General features: G+C 36.9%; 1 protein-coding gene across 1 annotated transcript in view; it reads right to left on the reverse strand.

Annotated features, from left to right (window-relative positions):
• Positions 1–9,685: 9,685 nt before the first annotated feature.
• The window catches only part of LOC145674580 (leucine-rich repeat-containing protein 51-like), a 76,091-nt gene continuing 59,376 nt past the window's right edge, over positions 9,686–26,400 (reverse strand). The window contains exon 3 of the mRNA XM_081744769.1: positions 9,686–10,101. Within this exon, the coding sequence (XP_081600895.1) occupies positions 9,766–10,101 (336 nt within the window). The 3' untranslated portion in view covers positions 9,686–9,765. The remainder of the gene's footprint in view (positions 10,102–26,400) is intronic.

Here is a 26,400-nt window from a genome sequence, read left to right on the forward strand (position 1 = left end):
AATGTTAATCCTTATCCCAATTTTGTTTGTTTTGTTTTAGAAACGAGATGAGAAATTCCTCTCCTCGAGTGCAACTTACAATTTCCCAACGTGTCCATATGGACGCGCAAATAGGGACAACTTTTTATGCCTGACAGATTTTGTTTGTGGAATTTTGTGACCTGGCTACTCTGTTACGAGTGGCTAAACATATGTATCTTTTGTTTGCATAGTGCAGAGTCTAGATAGAAAGCTGTTAAAACCAGTCCAGCTGAATACTTTTGGCGGTGTTCCTTTACATTGGGAAAGTATGAGTGTAGATACCAGGTATGTATTAATTATGTAAGTATTACAATTGATTATTGGGCCATAACTGTTTATGTTATTCACCAACATTGTAGTCTAACATATTATGTTGTTAGAAATCACTTGTTCATAATTGTGTGCATTCAGAACGTAAACGAATTGATGCGTGTCCATATGGACACGCTGGGCAGTAATGATGTCAATTTGATCTAGTTATGAACGAAACTAACTGAAAATTGTACCTTATATGACGCACTCCATGTAAGGTTATCACAAAATAGAACCCTTTTACACTATGCATAAATTGTTAATTTATCGATTCATAATAGTTTTGTACCAACTACAGCAGGAAAGAAACCGCTAATTTAGTTTGTCATCTTGTATATAGTGTATAGAAATACTTGCGTAACCCTTTGAATGCACTCTATTAGGGATGCATTCGAGTCGAGTCGAGTCGAGATTTAAGCCTGTCTCGACTCGTCTCGAGAAAATGTTGTCTCGACTCGTGTCTCGACTCGAAAATATGTTTCTGTCTCGACTCGTGTCTCGACTCGACAGTCTCTGTCTCGACTCGACTCGAATTCGAGTCGAGACGTCTCGAAATTCGAGTCGAGACAAAATGTACGAGTTAAAATATACGCACACATCAGCCAGACCATCATGACTACCTACCTAATTGTCAGTATGTCGACTTTTGGCATGGATAAAAACGGCGACACGTCTTGGCATACACGCAATGATCCTTGATAGGTCGCTGGAGAGAGCTGGCACCACATGTGCTCACTCAGTCACCTAATTCCCGTAAATTCCGGGAAGGGGGGCGATGTGTTCTGACGTCACGTTCAATCACATCCCACAAGGGACATCACTCAAATGTCCGGCTCCAATTTCAATGAAACTTTTTTGCTGATAGAAGGCATGTATGCATCATTACTTGTGATGACAAATTTTTGCCATGGTGCATGTTTTCTATTTTTTTAAATAACTTTTAAGAGTTGTGATGTGGTTATTAGAGATTACTACAGAAGTCCCTTACTACCCTTTGTAAACGGAGCGTTAATGAAGAAAAGTGAAGAAAAACCATGTGGATACATATAAGTCCTGGGGGGAAGTCGTATGGTAGATATGACCTTGATGGCAGCCATCTTGAAATCCGCCATTTTGAATTAAGGTCAAGTTTTCAAAATGGGAATAGGGTAATATGATACATAATTTCGGGCTAGAATTTAATTAGAAAAATAATGGTGAGATTAGTTTTAAGATACACCCATTTGGGGGAAAGTTACCGGCATATTAATTGTTTTTACTTACTGTGTGCGTAAGACCCTTCTTACTTTCGTCTCAAGACCTGTAAATCGATCGCAACGGCAGAGCCCGGTTTCGCACTAGTGTTTAGAAATCTTTAAACTCACTTGAGGCAATATTTGTGGATTATTGTATTGTATTTTGCCTTTAATTAAATTTGAACCTACTTCATGATCTTGTGTAAAGTATCACTAAAAGAGAATTTCTGTTTTTATGGAGAACGTAAGCATAGCAATTATAAAAGGTGAGTAAGGTGCGTATGTATTTATAAGAAAGTTTATTTTACGAGTCTTTTGTGGTTCCGCCAACCTATTCTTTAGTTGTTTTTTTTTTTTCAAAATACTCATATCTCATAAATAAAAGAGCTATTGTAAAATCTCTTACCACTATTCTTTAATACTTATAAAATTGTATTTATTGTAAAAGCACTGGCGAGATATTTCTTATCGCCCACTAAAATTATGGTGGAGCTCCTTCGTGGCTAACGGTTAGCATACTTGCCTTTGGCGTGGGAAACCTGGGCTTGATTCCCGATGGGAGTTCATGAGGTTCGGATTCCACGTTAATCAGTAGGTCCACGTCTCACATAGCCTCGCTGCTGAACGGGACGTTAAAATCAGAATCAATTCAACTCAAAATTAGGGTTTTGACTTTATTATGATGTCATTAGTTTAAACACCCAGCTGCACAGTAATTATAAACATTGACTACATTATAAAATTGTAATTTGTGACGACTAAAATATCAGAAATTAAAGATTATTCTTTGGGTTTTGGAACATTTTGAAAAACGTGAAAAACTGGTACTGCACCGATACAACACACCTTTTGGATTTGTCATTGTGTAAAGTGATACAAACTAAAGAAGAATTACAACTTTATGAAATTGTATTAGGACTTATTATTTAGAAATAAACACCAAATAAGTGTAATAGTTCATATCCGTATCAAATACCAAGTTTATGATGAATCAACTACACAAAGTAGGATCCAAAAACGCTCATTGCAATTTGTTCCATCCTTCAGTCGAACCAGGAACTGAAACATAAAGAGTGACATTTTCTTTTTAAAGATACTTTGTCCAGCTAAGTACTGTGAAGGTTTATGTCAGTAGAAGGAATTGCATTACATTATACAAGCGCAATTTCACAACTTTATGTACACATTACTAAATATCGAACACCCTTGTCCATATGATTAGCGTACGCGTCTTTGGTGTGGGAGACCTAGGTTCGATTTCCGATGGGAACTCCTGTGGTTCTGAACCCACGTTAATTTGTAAGTCCACGTCTCATATAGCCTTGATGCTGAAAGGGACACTAAACTCTAATCTAATACTAAATACAAATATTTAAAGAAAAATGATGACGCACCAAGATGACGTGAATTTGGCTATCAAATCCATTTTGTGTTTTCAGTTATTTTCTAGTAGTATTTTTTCTAGGCATCCTTTCAAAAGACAGTGATGCAAATTTCGTAACTGCGAATTCCTGTTAGAAGCCATGAAATTATCCGATTAGATGCAAAATTTCCCGTCCACTAAAATAGATACCGTAAATTTACAATATCTAACAATAAATAATTTTGAAAGATATCGCTTTCGAGGGAAAAAATGAAGTGAAATCTTTGAGTTTTACGTCCCACGGATATGCCGGTTAGGCTAAAGGAGAGGGGTGATGATGAGAAATTAGTGAAATCGTGGAATGAAGAAAGTGGGAGGAACGGAAGAACCCCGAGGAAACCCACGCACACGGTGTTTGTCCACCACAAAGTTCACTTGGTACGAGCTGGGATCGAACCAGGGTCCCCAAGCACCAGAGGTGAACGATCTACCACTGAGCCACCGCGGCCCCGCTTTAGAGGGGCCATGACGTATAGTTGAACTCATTCTCGTAGTATGAAAGGCATTATTTATAATTATGCATGATAGGATCACAAACAAATTTTAAAAATATTATGTGCACTTTCTTTTAACAAACATTATATTTTCTTTTATGGTGTAGAAGGGATTGTTATGTTCGAAAAAAAAAGTCCTTAACACGATTCTTGTTGCTACACACTGCATGTTCCTAGCCACAGAAAAGATGCAGCGATAGATAGGCTATTTTTCAATTGCTTTACATTAGCTTGATGTTTCAAGTCTTTTGTGTGTTTCTGAAGTTCACTTTTACCACAAAAGAGCTCAATATTAACATGTCTTACATAGCTTTGGTTCGATTCTCAACACGGACTGCAATTACCCGTTAAATTGTGCATCCGAAAGGCACTCTTTGTTAAACCTCGCTTATCACCGCTCATCTTAATAATATATATAACTTCACCTCGAAGCAAATGTTGCATTTCTCTCTTTCATCCTAACACAAAACAAAACTAACCACAGCTGTGACACGAAGGAGCTATTTCGAAAAGAAACAAGCTGTGCTTCATAGAGATGTGTACCAAATGATAGAAGTATAAAGTATTGTTTTCTTTCCTGTTTATTGATATCAGAAGGTGTTCTTAATGAGTTTACTCATTAGTTTAGAAAGAGTATATATGGAATTTGGACATATGTTGTACGTATTCTCCTGAGAAATTGATGAGACCAGAAAAATTATAAGGACAGATGGAATAGGTTTAAGCGCATCTACGTGACTTTATCAAATATTTATTCTCCATAATGGTACCACGCGGAAAACTTGGTATAGGCCTACTTTTATCTTTGCCTCCCTCTGTTAGCTGTTTTGTATCATATATATCGGATGGTTTTGATATTTCTTCTGATCATTAAAACAACAATGGTACCTGTGTGCGTGCAGAAATGCAAAAGCACAAGGTAACTTCCTATTTGTTTTGGAAACAACAAACCCATTTCAAGTGTGCGAGAGAAATTGAGCACAGCGAGATCGGGTGTTTACTCACGGTCAGTTCGCAGCAGGAGTCCATGGTAAAAATTTGGCTATCTCGAAAACACTCGCAAAACCTTACAAATACAAAAGACTGCGCTTCAAAGAAAGTTTAGACACAGATGTTTCAATTTTCTTTTAGCATCGTTCTTCAGCAAAAGAGTCGGTTCATTGTATTCGAAAAAGAGAAGGGAGAAAGGGTGAATTTATATTTTATGTGGGGGTAACGTTGTAAGTAGTATAAACAATACATACCGCTTCCGACTATGTACGCATACACTAGCCGCGGAGTTCACACACACACACAGAATCAGAGTCCTCACACACCAAGGGTGAGAGCTGTGCCACTGAGTCACAGCGGCCACGGGGCTAGGTCGAGTCCACTTTACGTTCATAGTTTCTTAGTACATAAATGTTACGATTATGAAATAGATTTTCCTTAATGAGCTGCATAAAAACAAAAGCTTTCGAAATGCATTAAACAATTAGCTCGATTTGAGTGTGAACTTAAAGTTATATCAGAGTGTAAATACGGATACGCACCAAAGCTCGAAAACTTAATACACTATTTCTCCTATATAGTCAGCATGTATCAAGTAATCATTCAGCTTTCATTTGAGAGGATGGAAATCGAAGGCCCCTGAACAACTATGTTACTAATGTGCGGAATGTATTTATCTTACAGTGAACTGCTTTGATGCCAAGTGGCCTAACTCCAAAATTGAAATTTTCCAGGAGTGAAAGTTGAAGTTCAATATCTCATGAACAATCCATATTTCTTTTATGTTGGGAACCAAAACCATAACTACTGTATGTAGTTCATTGTTTTATAACTTAGTGTTTACAAAAATCCTTTTAAAAAATACCTATTCATAGAAGTGGATGGTACTTATCTGTACTAGTTCTTGGCATCCAAGCAGTCCATTCATTGTAATACTAGCTTAATATACCCATTCTTCGCGTGGAAGCTGTATTTGGAAGTCAACACCTGTGGAAGTATCACCATTCATTTCAGTGACCGCGAAAACTAAGGATTTGACACTAGTATCAATCAATATGGGCTATTTATACATGTCTCGGTATTCCTCACCCGCTGACACCCGGCCCGCATACAGTAGTAGCTGAATTTGCAAGTCATCGCTGATGGAAGTGTCACCATTGATCTCAGCGACCGTGAAAACTATGAATTTGACACTAATGTCGATCAATTTGGATTACTTTTACTACGTGTCTCGCTAAACGCCCCCCTGAGACACCCTGGTTCCAATTTTGACAAAAACGCTTCGCCTTAGACTGGGACCTGGACCAAGGTATCCGTGACCAAAATTTGGTAACTCTTGGTCAACTTGTCTGGTCCCCAGGTCGGTCCCAGTAAACGTCCCCCCCGAGACCCCCCTGGTTCGAAATTAAAAAAAAACGCTTCGTCTTGATCTGGGGCCTGGACTAAGGTACCCGTGACCAAATTTTGGGAACTCTCGGTCCACTCGTCTGGTCCCCAGGTCGCACAGACAGACAGACAAACACACAAACAAACTCTTTATTTTATTTATATTAGATAAGATATACTATGTAAAATAGTCTCGTGTCATAATATGTGATGTACAACAAATGTTACATTATATATTATCCGTAGCTCGTGATATGCTGCAACATATTAAAGCCTCAGAATAGTTGGGCAAGCGAATAATCCAGAAGTTACGTAACCCTATTGCGTTCATGGGAACGAAAACACAATAATTATAACTATGCTAAATTACTATAGACTACCAACTGCTCATTCAGAGAATTTATGAAGTTCACTCTATCGCAATAGTTTTATACAAACTAGATTTAGACTACGGATAATAGTTTTATACAAACTAGATAATCAATTATTATTATTATTATCATTATATTTACAGTACAACCAAATACAACGACATTAACTATTAGTTCTAATTAACTGAATTGAGCTGAAAATTAAATCTTGATCTTTAAAGATTAACTATTAATTTTATGCGTTCTGTACCTTTCTAAAGGAATAAAAGCTGGAATTGGTTTCAAGGCTGTTTCTGAGTGAATACTTTCTTCAAAATAATATTAAAAATTATAGAAAGATTTTCGAGACATTCGAGTCGAGTCGAGATTTTTAAGAGCCGTCTCGACTCGACTTGTGTCTCGACTCGAAAATTCGAGTCGAGAAATACGTTTGTCTCGACTCGTCTCGAATTTTACAAAGTGTGTCTCGACTCGAATCTCGACTCGAATTCGAGTCGAGTCGAGTCGAGATTCGAGACATGTCTCGACTCGAGCGCATCCCTACACTCTATAAAGTAAAAAGTGGGTCTAGTTAAATTATTGCAAACAATATTCACAGAAACATCTGTCGTTTATGAATCTAAAGCCATATATTATTACAACAATTAACAACTCTACGTATTTTTCCTTTTTTGTAATTATTGTAATTAAATGTGTAACAAGATGGAAGACCTCATAATTATGGAAGCAAATATTTTTTTTTTGGAGGGGGTAGGTTCTGGAACAGGTTTCCCAGAGGTCACTTCAATGTTTAATTTTTTTTAAATATAGGCCTAATTTTAGGTCTTAGGACATTTAAAACACTTCACATGCAGAACGAGCTAGAATTTTCGCAGACATCGCTGGACGCACTTCACAAGTACTTTCTGAATACATGTCTGGGTGGAAAATATGCATATTAAAGAGCCTTTTAGAATTAGTAGAGCAATTAGTTTGTCAAATGTAGGAGATATGTCGTAAAATATTTAACAGTTCTCAGTGTTTTAGTTGTTATTCTCTTTTATTACTGTTTTGAAACTAAACTACATGTAACCTACAGAAGTATCTTTTTTCTTTCAGTAGATTGTAGAGCTAAATCCTCCAGAAGTAACAGTCGAAGAAACAGTCGAAGAGAGATATACACTTCAGGCAGGAACACACAGATGCTCCAGTAGCTGATTCGCTTTTCATCTCTCCACTTGATCCTACCGTGCAGAGTGATGATGATTCTGCAGATGGAGACACTGGGGGAACGGCAGATAATCGCAGTGGGTCTGCTCCAAAAGAAGCTGGGCGTCCAATTGCTCATTTCGCCGCCTCATCTTCTCGACTTTCCGACAGTATCAAATTTGATGGTATCAACCACCTGATACAAAACATTGAAAGAAAAAGGAGGTGCGCCAGTGATGCTAGCAAGAAGTCATCGGCTGTTCGCACACAGTGCGGAAACTGAAATTTTGGATTGTGCGTCCCATTTTTTGAGGATTTTCACACATCCAAATAGTAAAAGGACATTGTTAGAGACAAGTGCGTTGATGTGCAATACATTGTTGTGAGCGATGCTCACAGAACAGTATGCTAGGAAGGATATTGTGTGTATTGTTGTCAATTTGACATTCATTTGTACACATACAGAAATAAACTATTCTTCAAAAATTACTATATTGATGTTTTCTATTTATGTTTATGTGTGCCTGTGTGTTTGCAAACACGCATGGGCTGGCTGTGTGTGAAAGTATAGGCAGAAGTTCTAATTCACATATTAAAACAAGTATCAGAATTATTTTTAAGATAAGCTGGAAATCTGCTCAAAATGCTCCCATAACTGCCGAGCGTGTCCATATGGCCCGCTCGCAGCGAACACATTAGAACAATAACATCAAAAATTCGCGTTATTTTCACATTTACTACGATCACATACAACAACCGTAACTGAAAATATTATTATTATAAAATCAGAAAAAAATTAATTCGGGCAGTTATGGGTTATACAAAACCGAAATATTTTTACCAAATGTCACGTTTGTGCTTGTAATGGTATGACCTGAGCGATGATATGTTCCCAATTTTTAATCTTCTGCGAGATTCTTCTTCTTCTTCTTCTTCTTCTTCTTCTTATTATTATTATTATTATTATTATTATTATTAGTAGTAGTAGTAGTAGTAGTAGTAGTAGTTTATTATTATTACCACTATTTTTCCTGAAGATTTGATAGTTCAAGTATTGAAACATCCGAGTATTCAAATATCTGGATATAATAAAACGTGTGTCATCGCCGATCAATCGGCATCAATAATCCTAAAGTAAAAAAAAATACTTGCACGACGTGGATTCGATTCAAAAATCTCCACATTGCTGGTCGAGCGCCTTGACCACTGAAGCACGATCATTACGCCTAAACCGATTCATCTTTAGTCTGGTTACGTTAAGATCTCTTTGCTTCCTTTTGCAAAATTGTATGTTTTATTTCTTCGTTTCAAAACGCCTTTCGTATTTCTTTTATGATGATATGAATCTATAATCTTCGGCATATGTAATAGAGTTGTTCTTAAACCTTTGGTTCACAAGTTTGTTTCTTCTCCACACGAAACTACAGATATGACAGATTTAATTCTCATACTCTCCATTTGTTTCAAAGCAGTCGTCATTACCTGGTCAATGACTTGTGTCCACCACGATAGAACACACAAATGACTCTTGCAACCCTCTCTTCAATTACCAGATGTCAATCACGTAGAAAATCTATTATGGGAATTAGAGATGAATGTGCAGCAGCAACAATTGAATAGCCTGACGGAACTGAAAACGTTCATGAAAGAAGAGTGGCTCAAGATTATACCTAGTGTTACAAAGAAGTTGGCACAATCAATGCTAAACAGACTAGCCGAGGTGATAAGAAGAAACGGGTTCGCAACTGAATTTTCCAGATTTGTAAATGGACAAGGTGTACGAATAATTTTGTGACTATACAAATAAGTTTTTGTATGAAAGTGTTTTGTTTCTACGTGCAAGGTGTGATTTTGTGTAAAGGAATGAAATAAGTATATTTGTTTATAAGATCCCTTGACATAACATATTCAATTTCTTGTAATATAAGCTATATAAAACATATTATTTATATTCATTTGTCTGTCAGCGCCAAGTTTACGATCAATTTTGTGAGTTATTGCATCTCCACGTCGGTTCTAGGGAACGCCCGAGTCTCAATGTTTCCTTTACGATTCTCCCTCACCCATAATGGATTTGTATCTTTTAGGACTGTACGCCCTCAATATTTACCCAGGCTTGGTTGGGACCGGCATTTCTTGCGGCTGAATTGACCAAAAGAGAATTTGTTCTGAAAATATGTTTATTGCTATTTAAAGATCACCATAGAACTTACAGAAAATAAAAGAAAATGAATTGTATTGATCTGACATTATTTACGTATTGGATTTGAATTTCAGAAGTAATTATAGAATTTTTGGTTTGAATGTGATAACACAAAATTTATCATTTGGGAAAGTGGTAGAGATTATAAGATTAAACGCCACCATTCACCTGGTGACCAATCATACGGACACCAGGATTCATAATGTCTCAAATCCTCCAGCTTAATGTCATTTATTTTCTTAGGTGGAAGTAGCTCTCTTTCGCTGGGAGTCACAATGGTATTATCCAGGATTTTAAGCTTCGGAAGCAATACGACGACACGACGTCTATAGTCAGGAATTATGACTTGAATTGGATTCTCACACAAAGTCAAACTTAGAAGCTTAGGGAAACGCTTTAATTTGGCAACAGTATTGAACGACGTTATGAAATTGGCATGTAGATATAATATGCGAAGGTTCTGAAAACTGAAAATTTCCTATTAAAAGAAGAAAGAAAATGAATTAGAATGATATTACTTTAGCAATATTTCTTACGGTTCATAAAAAGATCCAAACAGCTACAAGAAAGACATAATTAAATCCATTTTTACATCAATAACTCACAAATTCTACTATATGACCACTTCATAAAAATTGCAAATGTGCCTTTTGTTATAAGTTGTTAAAACTTGTTTTAATATTTTAATTTAATGTTTTAATTCAAAAATACTAACTAATAGTAAAATTAGTTGTAAACTCTTCTTTACATTTTTAACGCACACTCGTAATTTCACTATACTGCAAGGATGAGTCAGTTCTTTTCCAATACTCAGGACACATTTTAGCGCGTGAAGTTGCAACGAAATTGCCTAATACTTGAAGCAAAGGCTTTTGTGTTGGACCGTCTTCATTCACCCTTTGCCGGCTGTTGGATTCCACGCCGATAATAGATGTTATCCTTTAAGCCGATGATCTCACCGGCTGCAAATTTCACTCCCTTAATTGTTGAAGCATCACGGTCCCAGCAAGCAAGCTATGAATTGGAACAAGTAATAACTCAAAGGAGCGAGGTCTGCGCTGTATGCTAGGTGCATGAATGTCCGTAGAATTTTTCGCAATACGAGGCAAACTTTGTAGTCCATTATTTTTTTATTGTTGGAAAATTGTCTATGGCCTCTTGGCATATAAGCTCAGTCATAGCGGAAAAGGAAGCATGTGCAAAGGAGTCTCAAAGAGGCTGATTTGTATGGTACACTTTTGGTCACAAAAACCTAAACTGCCTTCCAGATTCTAAGCCCAAAAATTGATCGTAGATTCATTTTGCTACAAAGGAACATGCGAATTCTTTAAAAGAAATATATCATGTGGACATTGCAACCAAGTAAATATACAAGTGGTGTGTAGAAAACAATCATAAATTATGACCAAAAAAAAAAAAAAAAAAAAAGAAAATTTAGAAACTGGATACTGTATGATACCAGATTTAAGGAAGGTACACCGTTAACAGAAGAGTAAGAGGATGAAATAGTGAAGGCTAATAGTACTGTGCTCCTGATGTAGTCGTGTTGTAACAGCGGTGGAAAGCAGACCTATGGAGTATACTGTTACTTGTTATTATTATATATCATTCTTATGCGAGTTATTTATTTTCTTCTTCAGTCTAAATAATAGTGAAACGAGTTAATACCTTACGTGTGAACTTCAATTAATTATGGAATACATGATTTTATATTCGACAATTTCAAATTAGCAAATGACCAATTTCTGAGTATTAAACTAGTTAATTACCGACGTTGAATGTTTATTAAGTTGATATTCCAGCTGTTGTGTGAATACATCATTCAAGATACTAGTAATGCTCTACGATATACTGATGAAAGTGGAATATATACCGTGAATGTGGAGCTAGCAGATAAACCTCTTACTTTAGTCAAATTGTCTCCAGTACCTAGTGTAGTTGATGTTGAAACATTTAAATTGTTGATGTCATATGGTAGTATCAGGAATATAAAGAATGGATTTCCAAATAGCAAATAAACAGTATGCTACCTTGAGATCTGTAGATTCTGTTCGTTTTGAACACAAATCTGTTGTAGTAGGAAGTGCAACAAATACTACAACGTCTCCAAAACACATTCTTCTGAAAACTCAGATGTAACTACTATACCTAACTCTCTACCCTCATTTGTTGCTATTGCTGACATCGATGTTAATATAACCGCTGACAAGTGCTCTGGCAGGTGTTACCGTTTATATCAACAGTTGTTCTTCTGATTGTGAGAAATTTATTTCATCTTGCAATCCCGCCTTTGTCTTAGGCCAAGTTCCTTCTCAGAATAGTCCTAGCAAAAGCCCCTCTGAAGACGAGAAGAGACAGAAATGTGTTAAAAAGGTAAGCTTACTCTTTCTGTTAAGAAAATTCATTAAAAAAGCGCTAGTGATGTTTTTCACCAGATTACTCGTGCTAGTATTTCAAAGCAGTTACAGCTTGAGGTTACTTCTTCGGTGGAAGACGGTGCTTTAGTTTCCATAGACTCTACAATTTCTGATGTTACTCACATGTAGTGGATCTCCGTGTGATGTAAAAAAAATCTAGGTGTGCATTATTGTTGTTGCTCTCATTCTCTATCTATTTTGTGCCAATATGCCGTTTACAGTGTTTCTATCTCTCTACTTTTTCATGACAACTAGTACTACAATTTCTAGTGTTGACCTTAATGTTCACTGAGACAATATTAAGTTCTATCTGATTTTTTTGTTGCTAAAATCCGAAATCAAAGTGGCTTTCTACAAGACGTGGATTCAGAATTGGTGAGTGTGGATAATTCATATCAAGCTTAAAACAATTCAGCATGTAATCGTTTAGGTACTGCGATTTTGATTAGAGATGGGTTACAATTTAGGCATGTATACACGATTCCAAAAGTGCATTACCACTTGCAATTCTCCCTTTGCTGCAATAATAGGCAACCCCAAAACACAGTCGTTGGGGTGGTTGAGAATTGGAAAGGCGTTGGACCAAGCCTCAATTTTGTTGCAAATATAACAGTGTGGGAAACTGCAAATTAAAAAAAATAAAATAAATGGTTAAGAATGACTATTTTATTATCGTGAGGGCAATGGATGACATAAAAATTTACAAAATAATCTTACTTAAGCAGTTCAAACAAGACGAATGGTAAGAAATAGATATCAGAGGAAAGCAGTTTCTCTCCTTTTTCCAAAAAAAAAACTCATAAAAAATGAAAAAGGTTACATAATGTAAAGCTTAATATAAAAGCCTAACAGCGCAAAACAAACATCCACACGAGACGGAAAGAGAGACAAACACTGAATAATGGACATTAGTGGCATAGGTATTATTTTATGCGAAAAAAATGATACTGCCTGGCGGGGAATCAAACCTGCATTTTCCACGTGAAAGTCTCGCACGATAACCACTACTTCACGTTTGCTCTTCTCAAACTTTGTTTAACTAATTGTGAGGAGTTTCCTTCTGAGAACGATAACACGAAAAGTGCTTCTAATCAATGAAGTGTTTCGATTGTCCTGGTAATTTCCTTGCCCTTTTCCAACCAACATTCGTAAATCGTCTCTATCATGATACAGGTGTTTGCTTCCATATTCATAAGGATTGCTCGTCTAGTATGAGACATCGATTCTTCACGAACATTTTGTTAAAAAGCAACTTCGGCGTGAACAGGATTTAAGCTTAAGTTGGATACGTATACTGCTTGTAAGTCCGCTACGTTACCCCTACACTATCAGGCCACATGAATTTACACCCCAACTATTACTAACTTCACCTTTGGAACGAACTGGCTTCTTCTTGTAAGGTTATTTACACCAAAATGCACAACGAAATCCATTTATTCGACGATCTAGAGACAAATTAGTGCCCACTGATAAGCGAAATAGCATACAATCCAAAAAATTACAGAAATAATAACATATTATGTGAGTAATTTCTACGTGCAAACTCAAAAGTAGGGTAATAATAATAATAATAATAATAATAATAATAATAATAATAATAATAATAATAATAATAATAATAGACAACTATACTGTTAATGTAAACATTTATTATTATTAATTTATTAATATTATTAGTATTATTATTATTATTGTTCGCGTACTTTTGAACTTGCACGCAGAAATTACTGCTTAATATGTTATTTCTGTATTTTTTCTGGATTGTATGTTACTTCCTTTATTAGTGGGCACTAATTTCTCTCCAGTACGTTGAATAAATGGATTTAGTTGTATCGTGCAGAACATAAGTCCTTAACCAGGTAAGGGCGACTACTTAGGAACCAAATGCAGAGTACGAGAATTAAATCTGTCATATCTATAGTTTGGTGTAGAGAAGAAACTAAATTTCACTTTTGACTGGACTTACGATTCCCCATGTTTTTTCTCTATATATTTTTGTGAAAACACGTTAATTCCACTTTTTCGGTTCGCTTTGGTTACAGTTTGAAATTTCGTTTAATGTCCCACTATTATGCCTGTTAGCTTGAGGGAGACCATGATTAAAGCAAGTGAATTATCATGGATGAATTCGTGGAATGAGAAAGTGGAGGAAAAGGGAGGTCCCGTATGTTCCGGAAACCCACGAGCACGATGTTGTTCACCTCAAGCTTATTTACCTTAGGAACGAACCAGGTACCTTACCCATCAAACACTTCAGTGGTCGGGGTCCCGTCTTCGATTCCCGGTGGGAGAGCTTTTGAAATTTTAAATGTCCTTGATGTATCTGTGTTCGTGTCCCGTCATTCAAGGTTACTGAAAATAACACTAAAACGACTATAACCGAGTTACGGAGACAATAATAGAGACAAGTTACGGAGATACTTTCGGTGAACCTGAAAAAAGTGGTCTGAGGCACTAGGTTTCAGTTAAGGATTCGAATTACTTTTGAGTACAGTTTCTCTTCACGTCTTTGCGTGTTCGTATGTCTTTTTTAAATTTAAATTTGAATTCTCTGGACTATAGTATTTTATCGTGACCGAAATAAGTGTTTTATTGTTAGTAAAGTATTGGAAACGTAAACTTGTGCAATTTGCTATATACACGAGTGTTTTTTGACTCTTACTTAACAGAGCAGCCTTAGGGTACTGGATTGAGCATTTGCCTTGAAATTTAGGGTCCTGGGTTCGTTTCACGGTGAGGTAATTAAGAAATTTTTAATTATTTACGATGTTGATATTTCTGATGTATAATAACATGAAAAATATTCAATTTCTCTCGGTCTTACAAGTTAGACTTTCTTCACAGGGGAAATACTAACAACATGATGTTACGTTTCTGCAACCTTGATTTGTACTGTCTGAGAACATAACGTGTTTAGACAACAATTCATGATTACATAAGAGTCATCCTTAAGGCCTAGTATGAGTCATAAATGTGTCATGGGTCGCGAGAGAACATTTGAGTGGTTCAAGCTTTTGAAAGAAGGCCGGGAATCTGTGCAAGATGACAAATATTCTGGTCGACCGTCAACATGCACAACATCGGAAATGATCATGAAAGTGTATGATGTGATTCGCGAAGACAGAAGGCAGACAATTCACGATGTTTGTAACAAATTTCTATTGTCGTATGTACATGTGAATTAACTTCACATGTACCATAAGACGAATTGCAGCGAAGCTTGTCACTCGCCTTCTCAGCATAGACCAAAAAACCCTCAGGATTCAAACGTGCACTGAGCCGCGACAAAGAGTTCGAGAGTGTCCAAACGTCTTACCCAGAGTCATTACAGGTGATTAATCTTGGATCTGTCCCGGAAACGAATCAGCAATTATCACAATGGAAGACGCCCTCCCCTTCCAGGCCGAGAAAAGCTCGATAAGTTAGCAGCAACATCAAGTCGATGTTGATCATTTTTTTCGACATTCGATTAATTGTGCATAAGGAGTTTGTTCCATCTGATTAGAATGTCAACGGGAAGTTTTCCAGAGAGGTTTCGAAGAGACTGAAGGAAGATGTTCAGCGCAAACCGCAAGAGCTGTAGCAAACGAAAGATTCGTTGCTGCACCATGACAACGCGCCCGCGCATACCTCGTTCGTTGTAAGGGAATTCCGGGCCAAAAACAACATGGCAACAATTCCCCACCGTCCCTACTCCCCTGACATAGGCCTGTGCGACTTCTACTTGTTCTTGAAGGTGAAGCTCGCGTTGGAGAGGCGATGTTTTGACTCGATTGAATACATCCAAGTGGAATCGCAACGGGTCTTGAACGCCCTTTACCCTACAGACTTAAAGGAGTGTTTCCAAAAGTGGGAACAACACTGGAATCGTTGCATACATACCGGAGGGGACTACTTTGAAGGCAATGGAGAGCATTAAAACGTAAGTACAGTTTTCTGATTTTAACAATGACGTTCTTGGATATTTTGGGTAGCACCTCGTACTTGGAATGCCTATTAGATAAACTCGGTTGCGCAAATCAGTCATTATTTTCGTTTTGTATCGTCTTATAAGTACAATATCAGTTATTAGGATAAATAAAAAACATTGCTACTTTGTTATGAATATCTTTCCAGTTTTAAATTTGATCCTCATAGAACAAAGATTTCTTGAAATCGATTTAGAGTCCGAGAAAAATATATAATCTTTACCTGTATTACTCTACTAAAGACAGAAGTGGTAAAATATTTCTAGTACTTCTGGTTTCAAGATTCATCCCATAAAACAAGAACAGTAATAGATAGTTACAAGTGGCTCTTTGGATCAGCTGAAAAGATACCATTGCTATGTTTAATAACCTACTTAAAACGGAAATGTTAGAAAATTTATGAGTACTTCCAATTTGAAAATTGATCTCTATACAGCAAAAACGGTTATATATATCGGAAAGTGTTTTTAATTTATTGAGTGTTCCCAGAATAGCTTCTATTTCTCCATTAGTCCTGTATACAAACCAAAAGTGATAGAGATAAACCGGTTCCGGTTTCAACAATGATATCCATAGAACAAGAGAAGGTAATAGATAGTGACAAATGATTTTTGGAACCGATTTAGTACCTCTAAAAGGAATTATCCCGCTCATTTAATTCTACTAAATCCGGAAAGGGGAAAATTTACTGGTACTTGCGGTCTTAGTGTTGACCTCCATAGCGTGAAAACAATATAATACAGTGCAGTTAGGTTTGAACCAGGCCATTCAAAAAAACAAGCCGAAACATTTTCTAAAATCATCATGATACTCTATTCGGTAAGTTTAAAGAGTCCCAAAAAATCCCGCGTCGAGTTTGGTCACTGTGGACGCCATATTGGATAGCCGATTTCCAATGCTAAAAGTTTCGTGGAAACCATAGTATTCCCTTTAACTGACTATAATACAGGTTGTAAACACAGCAGAGATATGAACCATACCTCATTGAACAGATATTTAAATAATTGTTCTCATTGTGTAAAAAAATTGAGGAAATTTACTTTTTCCCGAAAGGGAAAAAACGGAAATTCTCCAAAATTTCTCAGAACAGAAGTGAAATATTGAGTTTTTGGATTTTTATTACAACATTGTAGGGAGATCAAGAAGAAAAGAAAAAGCCAAAACCTTTTCTAAAATGATCATGATATCCTATTCAGCAACCCAGAGAAAGTCTCATAAAATTCCGCGTCCGGTTTGATCACTATGACCGCCATATTGGCTACCCAATTTCCAAAAGTTTTCGTGGAAAACGTAGCATTTACTTTAACTGACTATAATACAGGTAAACATAGCAGATATATAAACTATACCTCATTGAAAAGATATTTAACTATTTTTCTTATTGCATGAAAATTGAGGAAATTCCAACTTTCCCTAGAGGGAAAATTGAGGAAATTTCACCTTTCCCTAGAGGGAAAAAGGGAAATTCCACAAACTTTCTCAGAACAGAAATGAAAAAAAATATCCTTATTACAATAACGTAGGGAGAAGAAACATAAAATATGCGCAAATTGTTTTCTAAACCTTTCTCAGTAAAACGTTAAAAATACACAATGTTAATACTTTCTAAAACTGGGATTTTAAACTTAGGTTTATGTAATGCTTAACGCTACAATTCTCTCCTGTAGAAATATTGCAAAATTTTCACCTGTGCATCCACAAGTTTTGAGTTAAATTATCAATGGATAGGCGTTTGAAAAGGCTTCAATATCTCTTACAAACCTCGATGTTGACTGTTTTTGGGAAGGGGAAAAAGGGAAAATACCAAAATTTGAGGGATGTTTGAAAAACAAAAAGGTTTATTCTTAGCAAGCGAAATTAGTCGGAGGAATTTGACGTGTATACAAAATTTTTGAAAAAAATCATGTTTAGTAACGTATAAAAATTCGTAAAGTTTGAACTAGGAAAAGGCCTAAAAGGTAATTCTTTATTATGTAAAGATTTTAAACTTAGATAATTTTGATGTGAAAGTAACTTACGTTTACTTGAATGTATTCCAGACGAGGATGATTCGCATCTTGGAATGTCTCTTCTTCGATTTCCTTTCCGGGAATTAACAAATCTCCATCCACTTCCATTTCATCTTCTATGTTCCTGTCGGTACGTCAATGTCATACGCAGTACATACACAATCTTGAGCATTTTAACATACCTCTCCGGCACTCAGAACTTTTTTCACAGGCGTCGGTTCAAGGAACATGAAGTAAGATGTAGTAAGTCTTCAAGAACAGCGGACTTCGAAGTTGGTGTGGGATACAGAAAACTATTGACTATCTTCAAACCTAGCGTAAAATGTTCATATTAACACCACGCCATTGCTGCACTTGATAAAAGCTCGGAGTGAATGCTCACGAGCGGCTCCTGTTGTAGGAGGAAGTACAGCTAAGTTAAACTGCAAATGTATAGACTGTTTGTCAGTTGTCTTCTCATATAGTTGGTGACATAAAATGTCCAAGTTCCAAACAGATATCCTTTGACCCACATAGTGACAGAAAGAAAGAGTTACCAGCTTAAGCCACAGCTTCAGCTGGTAATCGAGAATTATTGAAAATACCTAGGTACTTAATGGGATGGGATAAAACTGGTTTTATAACAACCGGAAACCGGTTTCTAGAAACCCGAAAAACCAACATTTCGGTTTTCAACAAAACCGGTTCTGCTTTTCATCGAAATCGGTTTCGGTTTTCTTCAAAAACCGGTTCGGTTTTTCACCGAAACCGAAATGGTTGCGGTGAAAACTTTTGGAAAAAACATAAATCTATTTCTGTGGAAACGGATTCGGTTTCTGGAGAACAACGAAACACTATTCTGGTCAGAAATAGAACAAATTTTGGAAAAACAAAAACCGTCTTTGAAGAAAACCGACACCGGATCCGGTGAGAAACCGAACCGGTTTTGAAGACCGGTTAAAAAATCATATCATCTATATCATCTTGAGTATTTCCAATATGATGAATGTTGTCTGGGTAAATCTTCCTTCCTGTCATCATCAGTTTTAAAGACGTGTGTCGTGGAGCAGGGGCAACTAGAAGAACTAATAAATCTTTGTCTTCACCCATCAAAATAACTCTGAGACCTTTCTTGGCCTCTGTAATAGCCGTGGTTGCAATCAGCATATCAACATCTGCCTTGGTCTGGAGTACTTTCCATCCTGTACATTTCATTTTGTTGCTGTAATTGCATATAAACTTATGAATTATCCTCCTTACATTTATCAGTAGCGAAATTTACTAAAAATTTAATTAAATCACAATTGTCTAGATTATTTTGAACATCGGAGGATTATAACAAGAAACGGGGAAGCAAATCCCCGAAGCGTAGCTTATTACTCTTCCATCATGTTTCCTTTGTTTAACACCATGATCGATATTTAAATAAACAACAGGAAGATTACCTTTAATTATTTAGCTGAAACCTGGCATTTGATTCTCTCCAGCGTTTCATTTATATTTTCTTTTCTTTTTTTTAATGACTTAGATAAAATCTCCAACAACTGAAAATTTATTCGTATTGTACCTTTTATTTTTCTTTCTTTTCTTTTCCAGTGTTGCTTCAAAGAAATGTTAATTAAGGAGATGAAATGGTTGCGTAAACTGAAATCAGCTTTTAGAATTTTAGGTACAGATTTGTAATACGGTTTCATCTTGATAAATGGCTTTAAACTTATAAAATAGAGAATTAATTAATAAGATTAATTATTAAAACATCTGTGCAACTACCTGAAAGGTAGAGCAGCAGAAGGTACATGGGAATGTGTCCAATATGTGCCTTATGTACCTATGAAAGAGAAATCATATAGAAGGCAAGTGATAGTCACAGTCTATGTCCACCCCTAGGCACATGCCTGACATGTACCTTGGGAACAGGGGCGTCATTCAGGGAGGGCAGGAGGGGGCAATTGCCCCCCAAGAGTTTGAGGAATACATATACTTTAATCGATTGTCTACTAATATACTAGTACAAAACGTAAAAGTCTTATGTCGGTGGTGCTCTTGCCCCCCCTCAAGCGAAGTGTGAAATGACGCCCCTGCTTGGGAACGTGCCTAATATGTTTTAGGTATGTTTCCCATGCTGTAAGCGTCAATGAACTACAAAATTACTCCCCCAAAATTTGTTAAATCGCCTATATGCGTAATGTGTTTACATTAAGGTGTGTCTAAAAAACACTTTCAACAAGTAAAAAAAGTAAACCCCGGTAGGGATGCGCTCGAGTCGAGACATGTCTCGAATCTCGACTCGACTCGACTCGAATTCGAGTCGAGATTCGAGTCGAGACACACTTTGTAAAATTCGAGACGAGTCGAGACAAACGTATTTCTCGACTCGAATTTTCGAGTCGAGACACGAGTCGAGTCGAGACGGCTCTTAAAAATCTCGACTCGACTCGAATGTCTCGAAAATCTTTCTATAATTTTTAATATTATTTTGAAGAAAGTATTCACTCAGAAACAGCCTTGAAACCAATTCCAGCTTTTATTCCTTCAGAAAGGTACAGAACGCATAAAATTAATAGTTAATCTTTAAAGATCAAGATTTAATTTTCAGCTCAATTCAGTTAATTAGAACTAATAGTTAATTTCGTTGTATTTGGTTGTACTGCAAATATAATGATAATAATAATAATAATTGATTATCTAGTTTGTATAAAACTATTATCCGTAGTCTAAATCTAGTTTGTATAAAACTATTGCGATAAAGTGAACTTCATAAATTCTCTGAATGAGCAGTTGGTAGTCTATAGTAATTTAGCATATTTATAATTATTGTGTTTTCGTTCCCATGAACGCAATAGGGTTACGTAACTTCTGGATTATTCGCTTGCCCAACTATTCTGAGCAGTGGCGTAGGGAAGGGGGGGGCAGAGGGGCCGGCCCCCCCCCAAAGCGGTCCGACAATGTACATTGGTACTTTGATGTTTGTAATTTTTTATATATTTTTATGTTTATATACTTTTTTGTTTGTAATGTTTCTACATGTACCTATAACAGCACTTGTCCCCCCCCCAAACACACATCCTGGCTACGCTACTGATTCTGAGGCTTTAATATGTTGCAGCATATCACGAGCTACGGATAATATATAATGTAACATTTGTTGTACATCACATATTATGATACGAGACTATTTTACATAGTATATCTTATCTATTATAAATAATATAAAGAGTTTGTTTGTGTGTTTGTCTGTCTGTTTGTGTGCGACCTGGGGACCAGACGAGTGGACCGAGAGTTCCCAAAATTTGGTCACGGGTGCCTTGGTCCAGGCCCCAGATCGAGACGAAGCGTTTTTTTTTAATTTCGAACCAGGGGGGTCTCGGGGGGGACGTTTACTGGGACCGACCTGGGGACCAGACAAGTTGACCGAGAGTTACCAAATTTTGGTCACGGATACCTTGGTCCAGGTCCCAGTCTAAGGCGAAGCATTTTTGTCAAAATTGGAACCAGGGTGTCTCAGGGGGGCGTTTAGCGAGACATGTAGTAAAAGTAATCCAAATTGATCGACATTAGTGTCAAATCCATAGTTTTCACGGTCGCTGAGATCAATGGTGACACTTCCATCAGCGATGACTTGCAAATTCAGCTACTACTGTATGCGGGCCGGGTGTCAGCGGGTGAGGAATACCGAGACATGTATAAATAGCCCATATTGATTGATACTAGTGTCAAATCCATAGTTTTCGCGGTCACTGAAATGAATGGTGATACTTCCACAGGTGTTGACTTCCAAATACAGCCCCCATGCGAAGAATGGGTATATTAAGTTAGTAATACAATAAATGGACTGCTTGGATGCCAAGAACTAGTACAGATAAGTACCATTCACTTCTATGAATAGGTATTTTTTAAAAGGATTTTTGTAAACACTAAGTTATAAAACAATGAACTACATACAGTAGTTATGGTTTTGGTTCCCAACATAAAAGAAATATGGATTGTTCATGAGATATTGAACTTCAACTTTCACTCCAGGAAAATTTCAATTTTGGAGTTAGGCCACTTGGCATCAAAGCAGTTCACTGTAATACATTCCGCACATTAGTAACATAGTTGTTCAGGGGCCTTCGATTTCCATCCTCTCAAATGAAAGCTGAACGATTGCTTGATACATGCTGATTATATAGGAGAAATAGTGTATTAAGTTTTCGAACTTTGGTGCGTATCCGTATTTACACTCTGATATAACTTTAAGTTCACACTCAAATCGAGCTAATTGTTTAATGCATTTCAAAAGCTTTTGTTTTTATGCAGCTCATTAAGGAAAATCTATTTCATAATCGTAACATTTATGTACTAAGAAACTATGAACGTAAAGTGGACTCGACCTAGCCCCGTGGCCGCTGTGACTCAGTGGCACAGCTCTCACCCTTGGTGTGTGAGGACTCTGATTCTGTGTGTGTGTGTGTGTGAGGCAATAATCCACAAATATTGCCTCAAGTGAGTTTAAAGATTTCTAAACACTAGTGCGAAACCGGGCTCTGCCGTTGCTATCGATTTACGGGTCTTGAGACGAAAGTAAGAAGGGACTTACGCACACAGTAAGTAAAAACAATTAATATGCCTGTAACTTTCCCCCAAATGGGTGTATCTTAAAACTAACCTCACCATTATTTTTCTAATTAAATTCTAGCCCGAAATTATGTATCATATTTCCCTATTCCCATTTTGAAAACTTGACCTTAATTCAAAATGGCGGATTTCAAGATGGCTGCCATCAAGGTCATATCTACCATACGACTTCCCCCCAGGACTTATATGTATCCACATGGTTTTTCTTCACTTTTCTTCATTAACGCTCCGTTTACAAAGGGTAGTAAGGGACTTCTGTAGTAATCTCTAATAACCACATCACAACTCTTAAAAGTTATTAAAAAAAAATAGAAAACATGCACCATGGCAAAAATTTGTCATCACAAGTAATGATACATACATGCCTTCTATCAGCAAAAAAAGTTTGATTGATGGAGCCGGACATTTGAGTGATGTCCCTTGTGGGATGTGATTGAACGTGACGTCAGAACACATCGCCCCCCTTCCCGGAATTTACGGGAATTAGGTAACTTGAGTGAGCACATGTGGTGCCAGCTCTCTCCAGCGACCTATCAAGGATCATTGCGTGTATGCCAAGACGTGTCGCCGTTTTTATCCATGCCAAAAGTCGACATACTGACAATTAGGTAGGTAGTCATGATGGTCTGGCTGATGTGTGCGTATATTTTAACTCGTACATTTTGTCTCGACTCGAATTTCGAGACGTCTCGACTCGAATTCGAGTCGAGTCGAGACAGAGACTGTCGAGTCGAGACACGAGTCGAGACAGAAACATATTTTCGAGTCGAGACACGAGTCGAGGCAACATTTTCTCGAGACGAGTCGAGACAGGCTTAAATCTCGACTCGACTCGACTCGAATGCATCCCTAAACCCCGGAGAGGGCGCGAACCACCAACCTTTGGATTACTAGCTGTCTGCTTTTCCGACTTGGCCACGGAGGCGATGAAAAGATCGTCGCTTGTAGAGGGATAAATTGTTGAGGTCTTTTGAATTTGGCTAATCAGAGTGCTCCTTTAACCGCGTATATTCTATGATAACCGTTTGGGATCAGGTAAAATTGCTCGCCATGTAATTTTATAACAAAATGACAAGTGTCTATTTACTTTATTTCATAGTTCTTCCATATTCACTTTCAAATGATCGGCGACAGTTGCCATATAATAAAGTTGGTCCGTTTGTTGCTCCCAGTACGCAATCGCTTAGAAAAAGAAGCAAAAAATGCATCAAATGTGGGAGATGAATTTAGAACACCTAAATGGAGCATGTCTAGCACATCTTGTGCTGTTAGGGTACAACACGATGCAAGAGATACCCATCATCAACAATGTAGGATACACCCTGTTTTGCGTCACTACTTGTTTTCTGGCTTGAACGAGGGTTCAGGGTTTCGGGTTCAGGACAAAACGGATATTGTCAATTTACTACCTTTCCTCATTAGATCTCCTTCACCAAATAAGGAGGGAAGATACGCAGATAGTTCATATTTGTAGATCTCAGATTTCTTCTGTGCTAACTGTGCATACCATGTAGTGGAGAAGCTAGGTTGTGTTTACACAGATTGCTTGATTACGCACAATTACTGATCTTGTTAAGCTGCCCAAAGACTTCACATTTGACTTGCGTTTCCGGTGAATTTCACTGAATTGCTTTCCCTCAATCTTCTTCATCACAGCAAATCTAACTTCTAATGCTTTATCACAATTTACATTTTCATCAGCTAGCAAATCAGTAGATATTGATGTAAGTTGGGGTGATTTCTCGAATGGTTTATGGTTTCGGAGCTAGTTGATGAAACAGACATCTTCGACGTCACGAGTTTGGCGAGACTCTCGCCAGTCAACATGCTGTTCGGAGAAGGCGGAGATAACATCAGTGGATTTCTCCACAGCTTCCACTATTCTTGAATATGCAGGCATGGAATGAACCCATGTAGTAATAGTTTAAGCATAATTCCTAATCCCCAGGTGAGGCCATCACTACTTTTCATAGCTCTCATCAAAGCCTGTTCAATTGTTAGGTCACTCCAAATTCCACATTAAAACTTTTCACTTTATCTAAGTATGAAATAGCTTTGTTTTACAAACTTCGGGAATTCTTGTTTTAGCAAAATAGATTCTAGTTTTACAGGATCATCATCTGAATTGATGATAATAATGATGCAGTGTTCTGCCTGAATGCAAGTCTTTGACTCGAAGATCCTGCTGGTGGTTTGCCATTGCCCTCCATAAGATGATGATGACTAAGTGGATGAATCAGTATGCGTTATTTAAAAATTTAATCAATATTACAACCACTAGAAAAAGTCTCAACCTGGGAATTGGATTGATTTTGTACATATATTAACATTTCCCTCAAATTATCGAAAATTTCCCGTTCTTCTTTTCTCCAAAGAAGCCAATATTTAGGTTTGTACAGGTTATTGAAGCCTCTGCAAATATCTATCCACTGATAACTTCACTCAAAACTTGTGGATGCAGAAGCGAAAATTTTAAAACATGGATCAAGAGGGAACTTAATGCATTATATGAATCTTCAAAATCCCAGGTTCTAGAAGATATTAATATTATGTACTTTTAATATTTTACTAAATAAGAAGGATGTAGCCAATAATTTTGTACATATTTTATGTTTCTTCTCCATACAATGTTGTAATAAAAATTTAAAAAACTCATTTTTTAACTTCTGTTCTGAGAAAATTTGTAGAATTTCCCTTCTTTCCTTTCGGGAAAATGTAAATTTCTTCAATTTTCAAACAATACGAACAACTAATTAAATATCTTTTCAACGAGGTATTATTAATATATCTGCTGTGTTTACAACCTGTATTATAATCAGTTAAATTGAATGCTCCGTCTCCACGAAAACTTTTGGCATTGGAAATCGGCTATCCAATATGGCGGCCATAGGGACCAAACCCGACGCGGGATTTTTTAGGACTTTCTCTCAGTTACTCTATGGGGTACCATGGTTATTTTAGAAAAGGTTTGGGATTGTTTCTTGAATGTCCGGGTTTTGCCCTTTTTTGGTCTAATTGCATTGGACTAATAATAAATAGTATCAAGTATTTTTTTTTAATCGATTGACCATCTGAAGAGAAGAAAACACCTACACCTGTAACACCCTACTAAAATCGGATTTATAGAAATTTACTAGTACTCCCGGTTATAATATTGGTCTCCATACGTCAAAATCGATAAGAGATATGAAGAAGTTTTATTTAAAATTGATTCAGTGTCTAAGAATAGATTCCAACTTCTTCATTAGTCCTCTATTCAAACTGGAAGTGGTTGAAATCAATTGTTGTTGGTTTCAACGTAAATCGCTAAGAACGAAAATGATAATAGATAGCGACACGAAGTTCTTTGGAATAGATTCAGAGTCTCGAGAAAAGACACCATCTCTACTTGTAACACTAGTTAAGAGTAGCATAAATTTTTTAGTACTTTCAATTTGAATAGGCCTGTTGATCTCTATATAGCGAAAATGTAAGAGATATCGAGAGGTGGTTTTCCAGGATTGACTTAGCGTCCCAACAAATTATTCCTTCACTAATGCGTAAGTAGGTGCGTGGGATATGGTTTACCCCACCTATTGTTTTCGTGATTTTTTCAATACACAGTTGGCTATACAACTGAAACATTCAGTACCTCCTAAAATAGAATAAATACAAGGGGGTCGTGAGCAACTGTTTTCACAACCGTAATCTTTAGTTGTATGTGACACCAAGTATATCATCTCAATCTACAGACTTTTCTTTCTTAACACACGTTGACGATATTTGTTGCTAGCACGTGACCAGAGGC

The sequence above is a fragment of the Thermobia domestica genome, chromosome 17, assembly GCF_964235325.1.
Source record: "Thermobia domestica chromosome 17, izTheDome1.hap1.1, whole genome shotgun sequence".
NCBI lineage: Eukaryota > Metazoa > Arthropoda > Insecta > Zygentoma > Lepismatidae > Thermobia > Thermobia domestica.